The sequence below is a fragment of the Lichenostomus cassidix genome, chromosome 15 (assembly GCF_008360975.1).
Source record: "Lichenostomus cassidix isolate B80296 chromosome 15, HeHo_3.0, whole genome shotgun sequence".
In the NCBI taxonomy this organism is placed as follows: Eukaryota; Metazoa; Chordata; class Aves; order Passeriformes; family Meliphagidae; genus Lichenostomus; species Lichenostomus cassidix.
The window spans coordinates 2,771,896-2,786,815 of NC_139496.1; the positions used below are offsets into that span (position 1 = coordinate 2,771,896).

The following is a 14,920-nucleotide window of genomic DNA, read 5'->3' on the forward strand; positions in this document are numbered from 1 at the left end:
CGGACCTTCGCTGAGCAATTGCCCAAATCATCACCTAAAGCGGAAGTTTGGAAACCAGTTCGGCAATGTCACAGAGGCCACCACCAAACAGTTCCCACCCAAGCTGGCAGCTCTGTAGCGCTGAGACAGAGTTCACGGGCACGGCCTTTAACACCCCCGCTGGCACCAGCCCTCGGTAAACATACCCCTTGCTTTGTCCATTATTTGGCGTTTGTTTGTGTTTCCATCCAGCACCATTTCTGCACCAAGCTCACCCGCGGTTTTCTTTCGCGATGCTACAGCTTCAGCCTTGAGCAGATGCAAATGCCACAGCTGGCCAAACCCGCTTCCTTATTTTGCTTCAAGACTCGTTTGTGGGCACGACTTTGACACTGTAGAGCTCCCCAGAGCAGAGCCAGGCCTCCGTGCCAGCTCTGTGGATAAACACTGTATTTCCGACCAGAATCTTAAAAGCCACTCTAAAAATCAGATTTATGCACTTACTGTAACGTGGTCGGTGCGCCAAACATTTTAAGGATTAAACTCCTCGATGTTGGTTAAAACACAGCCGAGTCACTACTGGCGTTAAAACAGTCACTGTTTTAAGATCAAGGCCCTGATGATCTGCCAACAGCCCCGATGCAGCACTAATTAACGGTATGTGTAAACACTGGACTATCCTTGTCTCAACCACACCTTCATGCTTCTCTCTTCCTCCTTACCTGGCAGGGCTCCAGCAGAACCAGGTTTAGGTCTGGTCTGGCTTTCTCGTTGCTTACAATGCCACCGTTAAATCTACTGCTTCCAGACAGGGTATCTCCTGGTGTTTAATGATGTTCAGCTTTTATGTAGTCACCAGGTGACTGGCACCCACAAAAGGTTTACACTCACAGAAGTGCAGTTCCATCTGCCCTCAAATCCCACACTATAGCCAAAATGAAATTTTCTTTCAAAATGAGGATCTCATTGCTAGCAGTCAATGCCAGCACATCAGACATTCAGTTATAGAATGGTTTGGGTTAGAAGGCACTTCAACGACCATCTCATGCACAGAGACACCTTCTGCCATCCCAGGCTGCTTCAAGCCTCATCCAGCCTGGCTTTGGACACTTCCAGGGATGGGGCAGCCACGGCTTCTCTGGGCAACCTGGGCCAGGGCCTCACCACCCTCACAGGAAAGAATTTCTCCCCATTTTACCATCTAACCCTGTCCTCTGGTAGTGGGAAGCCATTCCCCCTTGTCCTGTCACTCCAGGCCCTTGTCCCAAGTCCCTCTCCAGATTTCTTGGAGGCCCCTTCAGTCAGGTGTGATCTCCATCTATTCACCCATAAAAGCAGAGCAGGTGAATGATACACAGTGCTGAGGGGAGAACACACACAATAAAATAATTTCAGGGGAGCTGGGGCTTTTGTTTCCCACTCTTCACTCTCCTCATCCCCCCTCTGCACAAGGACACATGGAACAACAGTGCAAGGACTTTGCACCGTTACACCTCTCTGACTGAACCCTGGTTTTTTCCCTTCTGCCAGCACCATCTGTTTCTACAGCGTAAACAGCAACTGCAGACAGGTTAAAAGCAACAACACGTTTTAAATGACACTCCCCCTTCCATACCACTTAAAAAGAGCACAAAGGATCTTTGCCTACATTTTCCAGTATTTTTTGTACCCCAGTGTTCATAAAGCCTGCATTGATTCTGGAAATGTCACTACTAAGAACAGAACGCTATTTCATCGTGACTGCACTACTTCCCTCAGTGTGTTTATAACACAGTCGAGAGGGTCTTTTCTCTTTTTTCCATATTCATTTTTTAATTTCAAGTACAGAATACAAGTGAAATGGGTGGAAAACTGTGTTACAAAACCTAATTTTGTTCAAGAGCAGACTATGATTTATTGGCAGTTACTCTGAACAGGGACATCTGAAGACAATAAAAAGACATTTGTAAAAAAAAAAAAACCAACAAAACAAAGCAGGAAAACAAACAAATCTCATCTTTAAATGCATCACTTGAAGGCGTTGATTAAGGGGACACCATGTGCTGGCAGTTCCTGGTGCAACTGACGGAACAACATGGCACATTTGTTCCTTTCCTGGGTCTTGCCGAGGGTGTGGAACAGCCGCGCTTGGAAGTAGAGAACGTCTCTGAGCTGCTCTTTGCAGTCCACTTTGGCAAAGTAAGCCTTGGCTTCATTTAGATTCAAGATAGCAGATTCCAAAGCTGTGGGGAAAAAGGGGGACAGTCATATTTAAGAAAATATCGCAGTAACAACTCCAAGCAAGGCAGCTCAAGTCGAAGGAGCCCAATTATAAATTCCTCAGCTTTTCAAAACCATTTGTGTCTTAGCAACATGGTCTCTCAGCTAGTTTCTATTATTCAGCCTTTGCTGCAAAATACGTGTGTGAAAGTATGCAGATAAACAATGTTCCATTATAAAACGTCTGTTGGTAATTCCAAATTAATTTTGTATCCAATAACCAGGTAACACACTCTGGTGTAGCAGGATTCCAGTACAGACACTGGTTTGCACTTTTGAGCACAGTTTCAGAGAGAATTACTTGTCACACTACCTTCAATCTTCTTTTGTGGAGTGTAGGAAGCTGCAGAAGCCACCTGACATTTGGCCACCAAGAACATGGCACAGCCTTTGTCCAGAACAGCTCCGTGGGCCAGGATAGGTTCTATTGCCATGTGCAGGATATTCAGGGCTTGCTCAGGAATGCCAAGGATCAGCTGGAAGAGAAATACTTGCTGGTCTCACACTGGAGTCCACTGGTATGAGCAGCTTCTTCAGGGAGCCCCAACATAAGCCATGTCTGTTTCTAACAACATGATGTAACACACCATTTTTTTTTTCAGCTTTTTCCCCACAATTTTCATCTAAATCAAAACTTGTCTCTAGAAATGAGCTGCTCTCTGAAATGATTGGGAATGGCTTCTCCACTCAGTCAGTGCTGCCAGCCATGTCTCTCAGAATAAACAATATAACTGAACTCATTACCAACATTATTTTTGATACGCAAGCCAACCTGTGTAGAAAGCCGAAATACTAGCATGAAAAAATAACTGAAGACATCAAGACAGGGCAATTTTATGCTGCTTAATTATATACAATAACTATACATTTTAGTGATGCACATGAAACTTGACTTTTATTAACTTCCTCGAAAGCTTTCACATTCAGAGTATGCTTCTTCAGAATCAATAATTTAATTCCAACAAGGTTGTGTTCTTAAATCTCACAGGAGTAAAAACAGCATTCAGATGCCCAGAATAAATGTTGCCCTGCAGCCCTGTGAAAACACAAATCAGACCTACCTGGGAGAAAGCCAAGTTCAGCACAGTTTCAGAAGCCAAGTACTGCAGGCTGTATTCCCGAGCGAGGGCCAGAGCCTGGAGCAGCACCGGCAGCGCTATGGTGTGACACGAGGATCTCCAGTACAGCTCTGCTATGGACAGCAGCACACTAACCAAACAGGGGCAAACAGTTACAAACCTTTGCTCTGCATGAAAAATGTCCATTTGTTTCCCAAGGAATTATTCCATCCATATGGTATTGGTTTTATTATGAATTACGCTGCTGCTTATACAATAAATTTAAATTACACCCTTAAGAGGAAATGCCACAGGCATACAAAAGATTAAATAATGCTGTATCTGCTCTGAAGATTTACACCAAGGTAGAACTACACACACACACATTCCCATTCCCTATTTATTTTAGATGCAGTGTTTCCTTCTTCAATGATTCTTCATGGAACTTTAAGTTTACCGCCTTTTAGTTTACATCTTAAAAATAACTAGGTTTCAATGCCATGATATTTTGAGGATTCCTCCACAGCGAGATTAATAATTGAAATGACTTTGTAATCTCAGAATCACAGCAGGTAATCTGAAGACCAGTGAAGTCTGAACACAGACAAATTGAAATGGCTGATTCTAATCACTGCAAAGTGGCTTTAACACTCTGAAAATGAAACATTCTTACCTAATCACCATCTCGGTGTTCTTGATTTTCTGGCAGTGGATCAACAATTTCTGCAGAAGTTTGTGTGCCTCTGACATTTGATTTTGGGCTTTCAATACAATGGCTTTTCTGTCATGGTAGAAAGAAAACATCACTGTATTTTTGTATTTTTCTGCCCTTCAGAACACAGTAAAACAGATCTCTATTTTGTGACCTGTGTTTCTTGTAACTGCAGACTGGCACCCTGACAAAGTGTACACATGCTGCACATGCAGACAGGAGGAAAAACAGATCTCCCTGGTGCCAACTGGACAACTCCCAGGCAGAAAGGATCAAACTCATAAAACAGCTTTAGATAGAAACCAGGGATTGCCAAAACCAAAGGCCAAACAGGCAGCAGAAGAGGGAGGACATGCAAGCTAGAAAGCACAAGTAATTATCTGTGAGAAAAACAGGTATGAGGTAAAGCAGCTAAAATTGGCTTCAGCTAAAAAGGATACAGAGCAACAGGAAAATGGAGAACAGGGAAGTCAGGACCAAATGCACAGCAGCAGGGGATGGGTACAAACACCCTGAACCAGACACTGAGCAGAATATTTAAAGATCAGGGAATTCATGATCAGTCCAATTCCAGAAGGACAAGCATCAGGTCCCACAGCTTGAATACTGATCTTCCAGCTGACTGGCACTGGCTGCTTTTAGGTGTTTTGCCTCATTGAAAATCAACAAGAAATTATTTTAACAGTAAGCTGATTTTTAAACTCACCAAATAACAACTTTTAACTGTAACATTTTTTAACATGTCATTCCCATTTAGAAATGAGAACCCATTAAGATGAGTGAAAAAAAAAAAAAAAATCACATTGTTCCATTTTGGAGATGTAGAATCCAGGCCATGGAGGAATTTGCTCAAGGCCTGAGCTCCCTCCGCAGCTATTTGACATAAAAATCTGCTTTGTGCTCAAGTTTGAGTATGGCAGATTTTGAAGAAGTTACCAGAACAGATTCACAGCTCTGGAATAACACCAACTTCACCTATTCCAGTCCAGAGAAACAATTACAAATTATTATTGCAGGACATGCTCTAAGGGAATAAGCCCTACAGGTTAGACAATGACTTTAACTAGTTCTGGAAAAGGAGAAATATGTAAGCAGATGTGACTGCCAGTGGTCATTTTGCTAAATATTTCATTATCTTCACAGAGCACACCTGCAAGTGCGTGAAGATCCATGATTTCTTACCTGTATACACCTTCAATGCTATTAAGTGCTGTAATTCCTGCTACAAGAGAATCTGCTACGTGGTATCTGCCATCATTCATGGCTCGCTCAAACTGTATTTTCTGATCAAACAGCATCCAAAGCTAAACAAAGAACATCCAGGAACAAGTTTTAGAAGTTGTGCCTCCTCATTTTCTAAACCCAAGTTAGAATTTACTTTTTATTTTCCCCTGTGGATATGTATGTCTAGACACACTAACTCCACTGTCCAATTATTGGATTTACTGAATTACTGTCCTCAACAGAAATGCTCAGGTCTGGATTAATGTTTCAATATCGAAGCTCACCTACTTGACTGAATTTTAAGTAAAAAGGCTCTTTTAAATCATTACTAATGCTTTGAGACAGTAGACTTGTTTTATGTGAAAAGGGAACCACACCATATTTAATGACATCTCAAATGCTTCAATGTAAATACTGTCTTACAGACTCTTGTGGTAATATTTTCCAGAGTCACACAAAACCCAGGTTATTAGCCTATTATCTCAGTTATTTCTGGATTGTAATATATCAAAATAAGCAGCACTAATTAAACAGAACTTTGAAGCTCCAAATCAATGCAGAGCATTTAATTGCTCTGTGTGCTCATGAAGCAGATGTATATTCCTCTGTTAATGAAATTTCTACTTAAACAGCTTCATCTTAGAAGGCTGTGGTCAGAGAAATGTCTCACCAGTCTGAAAACAACAGAGGCAGCTTTTCCATGCTTTTGTAAAAAAGCTGATGCTGCACAGCTTCCCATGAGGATGAGCCAAGGGAAATGAGAAAATGTATAGCCCAAGGCATACAGAGGAAAGAATTCAGGAGCAGTGGGATTCAGATCTTACTGTGTAATAGTTACATAACTTGCAGGCTGAATGATAAGTATTCTACCTGTGCATGCTGACTGTTGGGAGGGAACCTCTCCTTTAGGTGTTTCAGTATTTCAGAAGCAGCTGCAAAGTACCCCTGGAACACAGAACAACACTGATTAATGTACCAGGGCAGGCCCTGCTCCCCTTCCTTTCAGCACAACCCTCGGGGAAGGGACTTGCCAAGCAAACACCCTGCATTGTCTCTGCCCCCAGAGCAGCGCTAAAGGCAGAAAAACCCACAAGCCAAGTCTTGCACTCTCTGTCAGTACCACCCACACGTCCTCTCAGCAAATGCCACTTGTGCAAGTAGCCCTAAAGCTCACCTGCTCGGCGTGCAGCTCTGCCAGGTGACACAACACCACGGCGAAGGACTCGGTGTTGTTCTGCTGAACGCCCACGTTCACAGCCTCCAGACTGTTCATGCTCAGCAAGGTCTGGGCTTGCTGAAGTGCCATGGTGCTTGTGCAAGAGAATTATCTTTTAGTTTTCAAGCAGCAAACAACAACCATTTTTAATCTATGGTCTTGTTATGACAACAGTCTACATTGTCTGGTAAACCAAGGGCCTGGGGAGAAGGAAAACTCGTAAAACAACTGCTGTCCAAGGTCTCTGGACTGTGCAGGCACAGCAAGTACTGCAGACTGAAAGCTGCACACAGCTGAAGCACAGAGATGCCGAAAGTGGGGGCCCAGGAACAACTTATGATCTATTTGCCACTACTAAATGGAAACTCTCTTCTTCAGTATGAGTTTTAAAGGAACACAGGAGAATGGAAATAATTGCACTCAGCCTGTACTGAATCACAGTCTGATTGCTTTATTTTAGTGCACTGGAGAGACACAGTCACTTGTTACACCTATATAAATGCATTATGTGCTAACAAGTGCAGGAACTAATCCAGGAGTTCCAAACAAAGCGAATACCTGCGGCCGTATAATCTCCAAATGGCTGTTTTCTGTGCAATGCTGATGTCAATGAGCTCTGACAGGCTGTGCTTCCAGTGTAACAGATCAGAATCTTTTAAGGCATCCATTAGTTTGTTGGCAGCCTTTCCTGCAAAAGCTCTTTGCTGAACCAAGGACTGTATTCCCAAGGAAGCAAGATACTGGGAAGAAGGGAGGAAAAAAAAAAACCAACATACCTACAGTGTTGGAAGACAACAGAGTACCCTAGGCTTGCAAATTACATGGGAGCACAGTTCTAAACTACTCAAAAAGAATCCCAAAAAGACAGCACAGACAAAGGAACACTGCTCCAGGCATTTCTTTAAATACTCACTTATGCACACCCACACATATGTGAATGTCATTTTGTTGGATGTGAAAGGTAATTTCCACTCCTCCACACAGAAATCTTATGGAGGAGGACAGGACCAGTACCTGGATTTCTCCAGAACAACTGTGAAAACACAGAGCCTTTCCTTTCCTTCCCTTTCCCACAGAGGAGCCATGGCTGCTCCTATCTCCCAATAACAGCAGTTTAGTCCATTTTAGAACAATTCTCTTAACAAAGGAATTGTGGATTTGGGGAAGACAGAACTAAACATTAAAAGACAACAGATTCAGGGCATGAACTAGCAAAAGGGAAGGCTACCCTGCAAGATTTCACAGCTGGGACAGAGCTGTATAAGTAAACGTGTTCAAAGCCCCACTAGAGGCATCAGCACTAAGCTGCAGGGAAGGTAGAGGCCTAAGAACCTCCTCTGAGCACCAAATTGTACCAAAATGGTGCCTGGGCCAGTAGTCACAGAGCTTTTCTGCCTGAAAATCAAACAACTTAGAAGGAAAACCAGTGAGCCTTGCAATAATGCTCTGGGCTCTAAAGCAACTGAACTCTGGCTTGTCAATACAAAGAAAAAAAGTCATAGAAACAGCTGGATTTTGGAGTGTTAAAATACGTTTGTTTAAATTCAGTTATATATTTTGAACAGACGAGCCACAAAACCCAAAATTCTGATCACACACTCTCATCACCACGTGGGTTTGCTCCAGAATAAAGTTAAGGATCAATGAAATGGACTCACCGGCAGCCCAAAATGTAAGGATTTGTTCACAGAGTGCTCCAGCAGAACACAGCTATCAAATATCTTCTGCTCCAGGATGTACAACCAGCTCTAGCAAGGAAAAGAATTAAAATCTCATCACAAATAATTGTTGGCTGCAACACTTTTAAGTTGGCTTGCTGTTAGAGAATGCACAAAAACTCACTGGAAATACAAACCACTTGAGGATTAATTGATTCTAAGGAAACTTCCACTAAATGCTGCACAGCAAAACATATCAGAAGTGCAGCCAGGCTGGAATGCTTGTGTGGCACCAGCCAATGCTGGAGGTTCAGTGATGCACAAAAATACAGGGAACTGTGGAATGCAGCACCTCAGGAGTTTGATACCATTGATGTAAATTCATTATAATGTTAATTACAGGAAAAAAACCCCAGAGAAATCCAAGTCTTTTCCTCCCACTTTTGCTTGCTCTAGAGGTGGCTGGTTACCCTTTGAGAATTCGACAGGAAGGAGGAAGCTTATGAAGTACTTCTTTTTACAACATCTAAGACTAAACTTTGAGCTTACTAGTGAGATCTCTGGCATAACTCCTGCTTAAGAAATTAATCCTGAGCTGCAACAAAACCACCCAGTTTGTTGCCCTGGGTGTCCCATATGACAGGAGCAATGTCACCCCACTGCTGGGCAGTCAAATGCCCTGGGTGAGATGCTGCTGTAGAAGAAGTTCTGCAACAGTCCACTGAACAAAACCACTCAAGCCCCATTTGAACACAGCCCTTACCAGGCAGTGCTGCAGGCAGACGTGGTCGTTGGACTCCTGGGCAATCCTGATGGCTTCCTGAAGTGCAAGTTCAGCCTGCTGGCTAGGAGCAGACAGGGAGAGAACAATTAGTATTCCCACAGTGCTTAAGATACAGCATCCTGATCCAGAGAAATATTGATCTGAATTATGCATAATGCACTCAGATCTCTGATTTAACAGCCTGTGTTTTCCTCACAGCACTCAGCAGTACATTCTGGTTTTGAGGACAATAAGCCTGACAGCATCTGCAAACCAAAATGCAGCTGTAACCCCAATGTAGGCTTTCAGACCCTGTCCATGCCATGGTGCCAAGTTATTCTTTGAACAGGGGCAACATTTAGAATCTGCCTGTGTAGAAATTGTTGCTCTCAACTTTGCAGTGTCCTTCCCCTCTCCAGTCCTTTTACATGATGCCTCCAGGCAGCAATCAATAAATGCAAACCATAAGTGAAGATGGGTAGGGTAGCTTTATCAACAGAATAAATCCCACCCATATGGCATTTTATATGTTAAAAGTTCAGATGGCTTTTTTTAAAAATTATTCTTTTTAGATCATCAGTTCTATGTTGACTTGAATGGTAACAGAAAACCAACCACACTTGAGAATATGGATGAAAATAGGCATTCATGCCCACTGACCCTTCTGAGGTCAGGGAAATATAATTGAACACTTAAAATACCCAGGACACAGCCAAATGTCAACTCATAGATGGCTCAGTTATTATGGAAACCAAATAAATGTAAAAACAAAACCGAACCCAAACAAATCAACATCACACCACCATCCCAACGCAACCACAGCTGCTGAGAGAAAGCCCCTGAAGGGAAGGGAGGGTCTCTTTGTCAGAACCTTGAGGTGCCCAGGGTGAAGCCCTCCCTGACCCCTTACTAGTGGCCGAAGCGGCAGTGCAGGGCGGCCAGGTTGAGCGCGGCGTAGCGCAGGCTCCTCCCGTAGCCCTCATCGCCGTTGCTTTTGCTCTCTGCCCCCGTGAGGATCAACCGGTCAAAGTAATGCAGCAGGCTGTGGGTGGAACTGAAGACATCTTGCACTCTGAGGCTGTTTAAGTAGCTTAAATAATGCTGGAAAGTGAAGCAAAATCAGCTTTAATTGTACAGATTTTAAGCCAGTTTTTGTTTATAACTGTAGGTATTTTAGTCCAACATACAGAACCATGAAATGCTGCACAGCCAGGGAAGTGCATGCTGGATCAGAAGTTGCACCAATACTGACACTACCTGTGCAGAATTTCTGGATAAAATTGGGTAATTTCTTGGACAAAACTGGTTGTCTGCCCTAGCAGGATGTGCCAAATGGTGAAGATTACAAGATCTGGCTGTCAGAATGATCCCAGCCAGTCTGAGGTCTCTCCAGAGGAGGAATCACTTTATTTATCTGTGCTGTGACAGGGGGAATGGAAGCAGGGCTCCCACAGTGTCTCCACTCAGGATGATACTAAAATCATCAGCACTGCTTCCAAATGCTGTGCAGATAGAAAGGAGATGCTAAAATGAGGTATTTTCTTTTTGGCATCGAGATCTGGGCAGGATAATCTTTTATGCTGTGAAGTCCAGCCTGGGACTATGGCAGCCTTTTTTAGGATACTCTTCCCAACAGCAGCAAGGAAAATCCTGTCTGCCTCAGCCCAGGGCTGCTGGGAGGAAGAGATAGAAAGTAAAGCAGAAAAGAGTTGAACTTATGGAAGTTGCTCAAGAAAAAACTGTTGAGGGACAAAGCAAGAGTTCACACCACAAGTCTGGAAACACCCCTCAGCAGGAGTTGTCTATGGCTTTCAGTATAAATTGCTATTAAGCACCAGAAGCAAAGTGAACATCAACCAGCAAAATCAACAGCTATTGCACTTAATACTGATTTTTAAACTACAGGTGTATGAGGCCTGAAATTCCTTAGGAAAATGTGGGTTAAAGAAGTAAATTTTAGATTTAGTTGAACAAGAATGCACTCAGTCCCACCAAAATTAAGAAGCTTATATCTGTGCATGAGGGGGAAGTACTTTGCTTAATTAAGGTTTTTGTACCTTCAGGAGTTTTAGTCTGAATTACTAAACATTTACATGCAACTTGCTCACACTTTTATCATCTACTTATATTTCAACAGAGAATAAATTACTCCCAAATAATCCTGTCCTAGAGATAAGAAATCCTTTTACAACCATTCTGGATGAAGAAAAACATACTTACTGCCTCAGCAAAGTCTGGATTAAATTTTAACAAGTTGTTCAATTCCTTTTGTAAAGATGCTGGAGCAAGAGCCTTTGTCTCATCATTCTTTAATAAAGAAGCCTGGAATAAAATTTGAACAGTACAAATAAGATATGCAACTCCATCAGGAGGGTTATAAATGTATTGTGGTACAGGATTGTCAGGTTGTTATCTGCTTGAAGAAGACACTAAAGAAGATTTTGTAGCAGCTCTGTCTACTATGACAGTGGCAGTTGGATTCTATATTATATTCACTTTCCAGAAATCAGAGAGACAAAAAAAAACCTCATTCAAAGGACTGTTTAAAGGCACTTAAAGAATCCTGGTAAAGTTTCTCTCTGAAGAACTAATGCCACACATTGCTCACTGGAATTACATATATCTTCTCATACAAAAAAAACCACTAAAAAAACCCTCAGGAAAACAAATACAATAAATCCACAGTTTGCTTTGGCAAGCAGTTCAATTAATAAAAAATTACAAAAATGTAGTTACTAGAATTAGCATTACTGACTATTGAATTACTGACATTTGCGTCCATGTGTATTTCTGTTTCCTTTTTTATTTACCAGCTGGAATAACCAACAAAACTGCACATTTTACAGAAATGTGAGGCAAGCAGAGCAGAAGGACCTTCTCAGAACCAAATATCAGCATATGGTGACATGTCTGGATAAAACACTCATAGCCCCAAGTGCTCATACTGAGCAACAACATGCAAGATATCAACAAGTCGTTACCAGATCAGAGAAAACATCATGTCTGACACTGTGGATGAAATTCAAGGTGAAATTAATGTTATGGAACATTTCCTCCACCTTATTCAGAATTAACATACCTGCTGAGAAAGAAAATACTCTGCTTGTTTCTGGGAAAGAGGCCCACTGCAGGCTATCTCTTCTTCCCTGGTAAGAAACACTTGTTAGAAACAGAGGCAAGGAAAGACAACATAGAAATACATTTTATCAGACATCCCACACTTTTGCTTTATTAAGTTTTCAGAGGTATTATAGCTGAAAGCATGAAAGAAAACTGAGAAAACTTAATAAAGACTAAAATTTACTACATCAAAGTCAGCAATCCAAATGATTTCACACAGTTCAGCTTCAACCTGCACAGACCATAGTCGAGAGCAACATTACCCTAAATACACCCAAAAAAACCCTACAGAAAAACTGCAGAGAGATTTGGGGTTGACACATTCAAATGGCTTTGCTCTGTTTTTTCTGTCTTCTGAAGGCAGTGCCAAGGAGATGAACTGGCACTTTGGCCACATCCATCACTCCTGAAAACAGCTGTTCTGCAAAAAGTTTATCCATGGAAAGACACCAAGTACAGCACACAGCCAGACCCCAAAAGATGCTGTCTGACTCATGCTGCAGCAACTTTGTATAAGTTTATACAGTTTGCAAAGTATATTTTAAATACATGGATACATAAAATACTTTCAGAATTATTCTTACAGTGGAGCACTTCTTTAGCAGGTGAAAACTCTCAGTATTTGCTTCTCCTTTTTGAGGTAAACAAACACAAATTCTTTTTTTTGAAGGAGGGTGGAAAGAAAACCAAAACCATTCAACTTCTCCTTATGGAGCAATCTTTCCTTGTTGGAAGCAGAAGTGAACTCTCCAACAATTTTAGTAGGTGACAAGGAGAGAAGTCATTCAGCAGTGGGAAATTGTGGGCAGCAATGAGGATGGGGCAGTGCCACCTTCACGAGCCACTGACAAATGTTACCACATGGTGGCACCAAGGAAACGAGCGGCCACAAAGCTCAGCCTGGCTCTAGGAGGCTTTAAAAAAAATAACAGATTCATTTTCTTTACAGGTGGAAAAGACTTCAACAGGAATATATCACCTTAAAGGCCCATCAAGTTCTTCTTTCTCCATTTTCCCATCCAGCTCCTCTGGGTTTGTCAGCTCCATCTCACTCTCATCAGCTCCATTCTTTTTCTCATCCTTCTGGAAGTACTGCTGGAGTGCTGTGTAAAGTTTGTAGACCTGGCTAAAGGAAAGTTTGTTGTATGCCAGGATCATGTGGCGCAGGAACAGACCTGGAGAGGGAAACACCTGCTGTGAGCACGGTCTGTCAGGTGCTGCTTCACACAGGAGACTGAGATTGTAGCCAGGAGCTTAAACAACATCATTTAGGTCCTCATTAAACAGAAATTAATGGGAATTGGATAGGAATTAAGAGTCTCATCTCAGCCTAACAAATTATACAACTCAATTTTGCAGGGTGTAAATCTGGTCTTAATTTAGCAGCAAATATCACTGATAAATTGTGATATTTGTATCACATAATTTGTGATGTTTGTATCAGTAACAACCTCACAATGTGCCAAACTATTGGTTAATATGCAATATCCAAGCAAGAGAAAAATTACATTCTGCAATTTTACACCTCCCTAGGGGAAAAACCCAAAAGCTGTATCCTGAGGGAATCACAACAGTGATAGCTATCACATCAAAAATAGCTTATGGGTAACAATTATTTACCTACTACACTTGTTTTATGAACTTCTGGCTCTGTCCCTGAGAACGAATCTGAAAGGTCATCAAAAAATTGTTCCATATCTTTCAGTTCTCCTTCTGCCATAAGTTTTAACCTAAACAGGGGAAGAAAATGACATTTTTTAGGCTATTAATATAGACACCATATAAAATATTCTCCTGCTTCCTGTATAAATGAGTAAACACAAACAGAAACAACTGGTAACTAATTTCTTGGGCCCAGGAGGTTTTCATACTGAGATAAATAAGCTCATATTAAATAAGAAGCCAAATAATAATCATATTTGGTCTTTTTTTTTCTTTTTAAAAGCCCAGCAATTAAGTTTGTAAATTTTTTTGCTCTTTTTCTTTATAAAAAGAGAACAGTTACACAAGATGGCTATTCTTAAAATAAATAGGAACTAATTTTTTTTAATTTAATTTTTTGACTGATCAGATTTTTGGAATTGTTGCTGTTCAGTGAGTTATCTGATATCACAACAGATCATCCTGTCCCACAGGAACTACGATGGCTTCAATGTTTGTGCCTTTCAGAACTTAGCTATGACAACTAAGAAAACTGTCGAAGAAGAGCTTTGGCCCAAATGTACGCTGTTAACTCCTGGCATTTGCATGTTCTAGAGCACTTCTCAGCGCTCCCAGCGCACACCAACAGCGCGGAGACCCACAGAGGCCTCAGCGGCTCCTCCCGCCCCGCTCCCGCACCTGATGTGAACCGAGCCGGCCAGGTGCGGGCAGCACTCCTCGATGGCCTTGCGCAGCCGCGACAGCGCCATATCCGGACCCTGCGGAGCACAGCGACATGTCGCGACAGGCCGCGACACAACGGGCTCGCCCCTCCCCCCGCCCAGCCCGGGCCCGACCTGCAGCAGCGGCAGCAGCAGCCGGTTGAGCCGCCGCCGCTCCAGCAGGCCGAGCTGCGCGCCGGCGCGGCCCAGCTCGCTGAGGAGCACGAGCAGGGCCATCTTGTGCGGGGTGACCCAGTCGCGGACGCCGAACACGTTGGCGTGCACCACGCCGTTCGTCAGCATCGGGTTGAAGTACAAGCTCTCGTGCACGCTCGCCATGGCGCCGCCGGGCCGCCCGTCGCCCGGGAAACCGCGCGCGCCCGCCCCGCCGGCCAATCGCCGCCTCCGCCGCCGGCGCGAGCGCCGCGCCGCAGCCAATCAGGGGAGGGGCTGTGCGCCGGCACGGCGGGGCCGCCCGGTGCGCCGGGCGCGAGAGAGACGTTCCGCGGAGAGAAGGGTCCGCGCGGGCGCGGCGTTGCTTCCCCCGAACCGCCCCGAGCTGCGGCCA

At 43.2% G+C, this 14,920-nt stretch overlaps 1 protein-coding gene across 1 annotated transcript; it reads right to left on the reverse strand.

Moving 5' to 3' along the window:
• Window positions 1-1,764: 1,764 nt before the first annotated feature.
• Window positions 1,765-14,741, reverse strand: ANAPC5 (anaphase promoting complex subunit 5). Its single transcript, XM_085075487.1, has 17 exons — window positions 14,488-14,741; window positions 14,330-14,409; window positions 13,610-13,719; window positions 12,969-13,164; window positions 11,949-12,015; window positions 11,090-11,191; window positions 9,780-9,970; window positions 8,870-8,951; window positions 8,107-8,196; window positions 7,007-7,188; window positions 6,407-6,542; window positions 6,103-6,177; window positions 5,191-5,312; window positions 3,970-4,077; window positions 3,300-3,447; window positions 2,552-2,714; window positions 1,765-2,201 (listed from the first exon to the last, which is right to left on the reverse strand). Exons 1-17 carry the CDS (start codon window positions 14,689-14,691, stop codon window positions 1,987-1,989), a joined length of 2,271 nt encoding a protein of 756 aa, XP_084931613.1. The 5' UTR covers window positions 14,692-14,741; the 3' UTR covers window positions 1,765-1,986.
• Window positions 14,742-14,920: the final 179 nt, after the last annotated feature.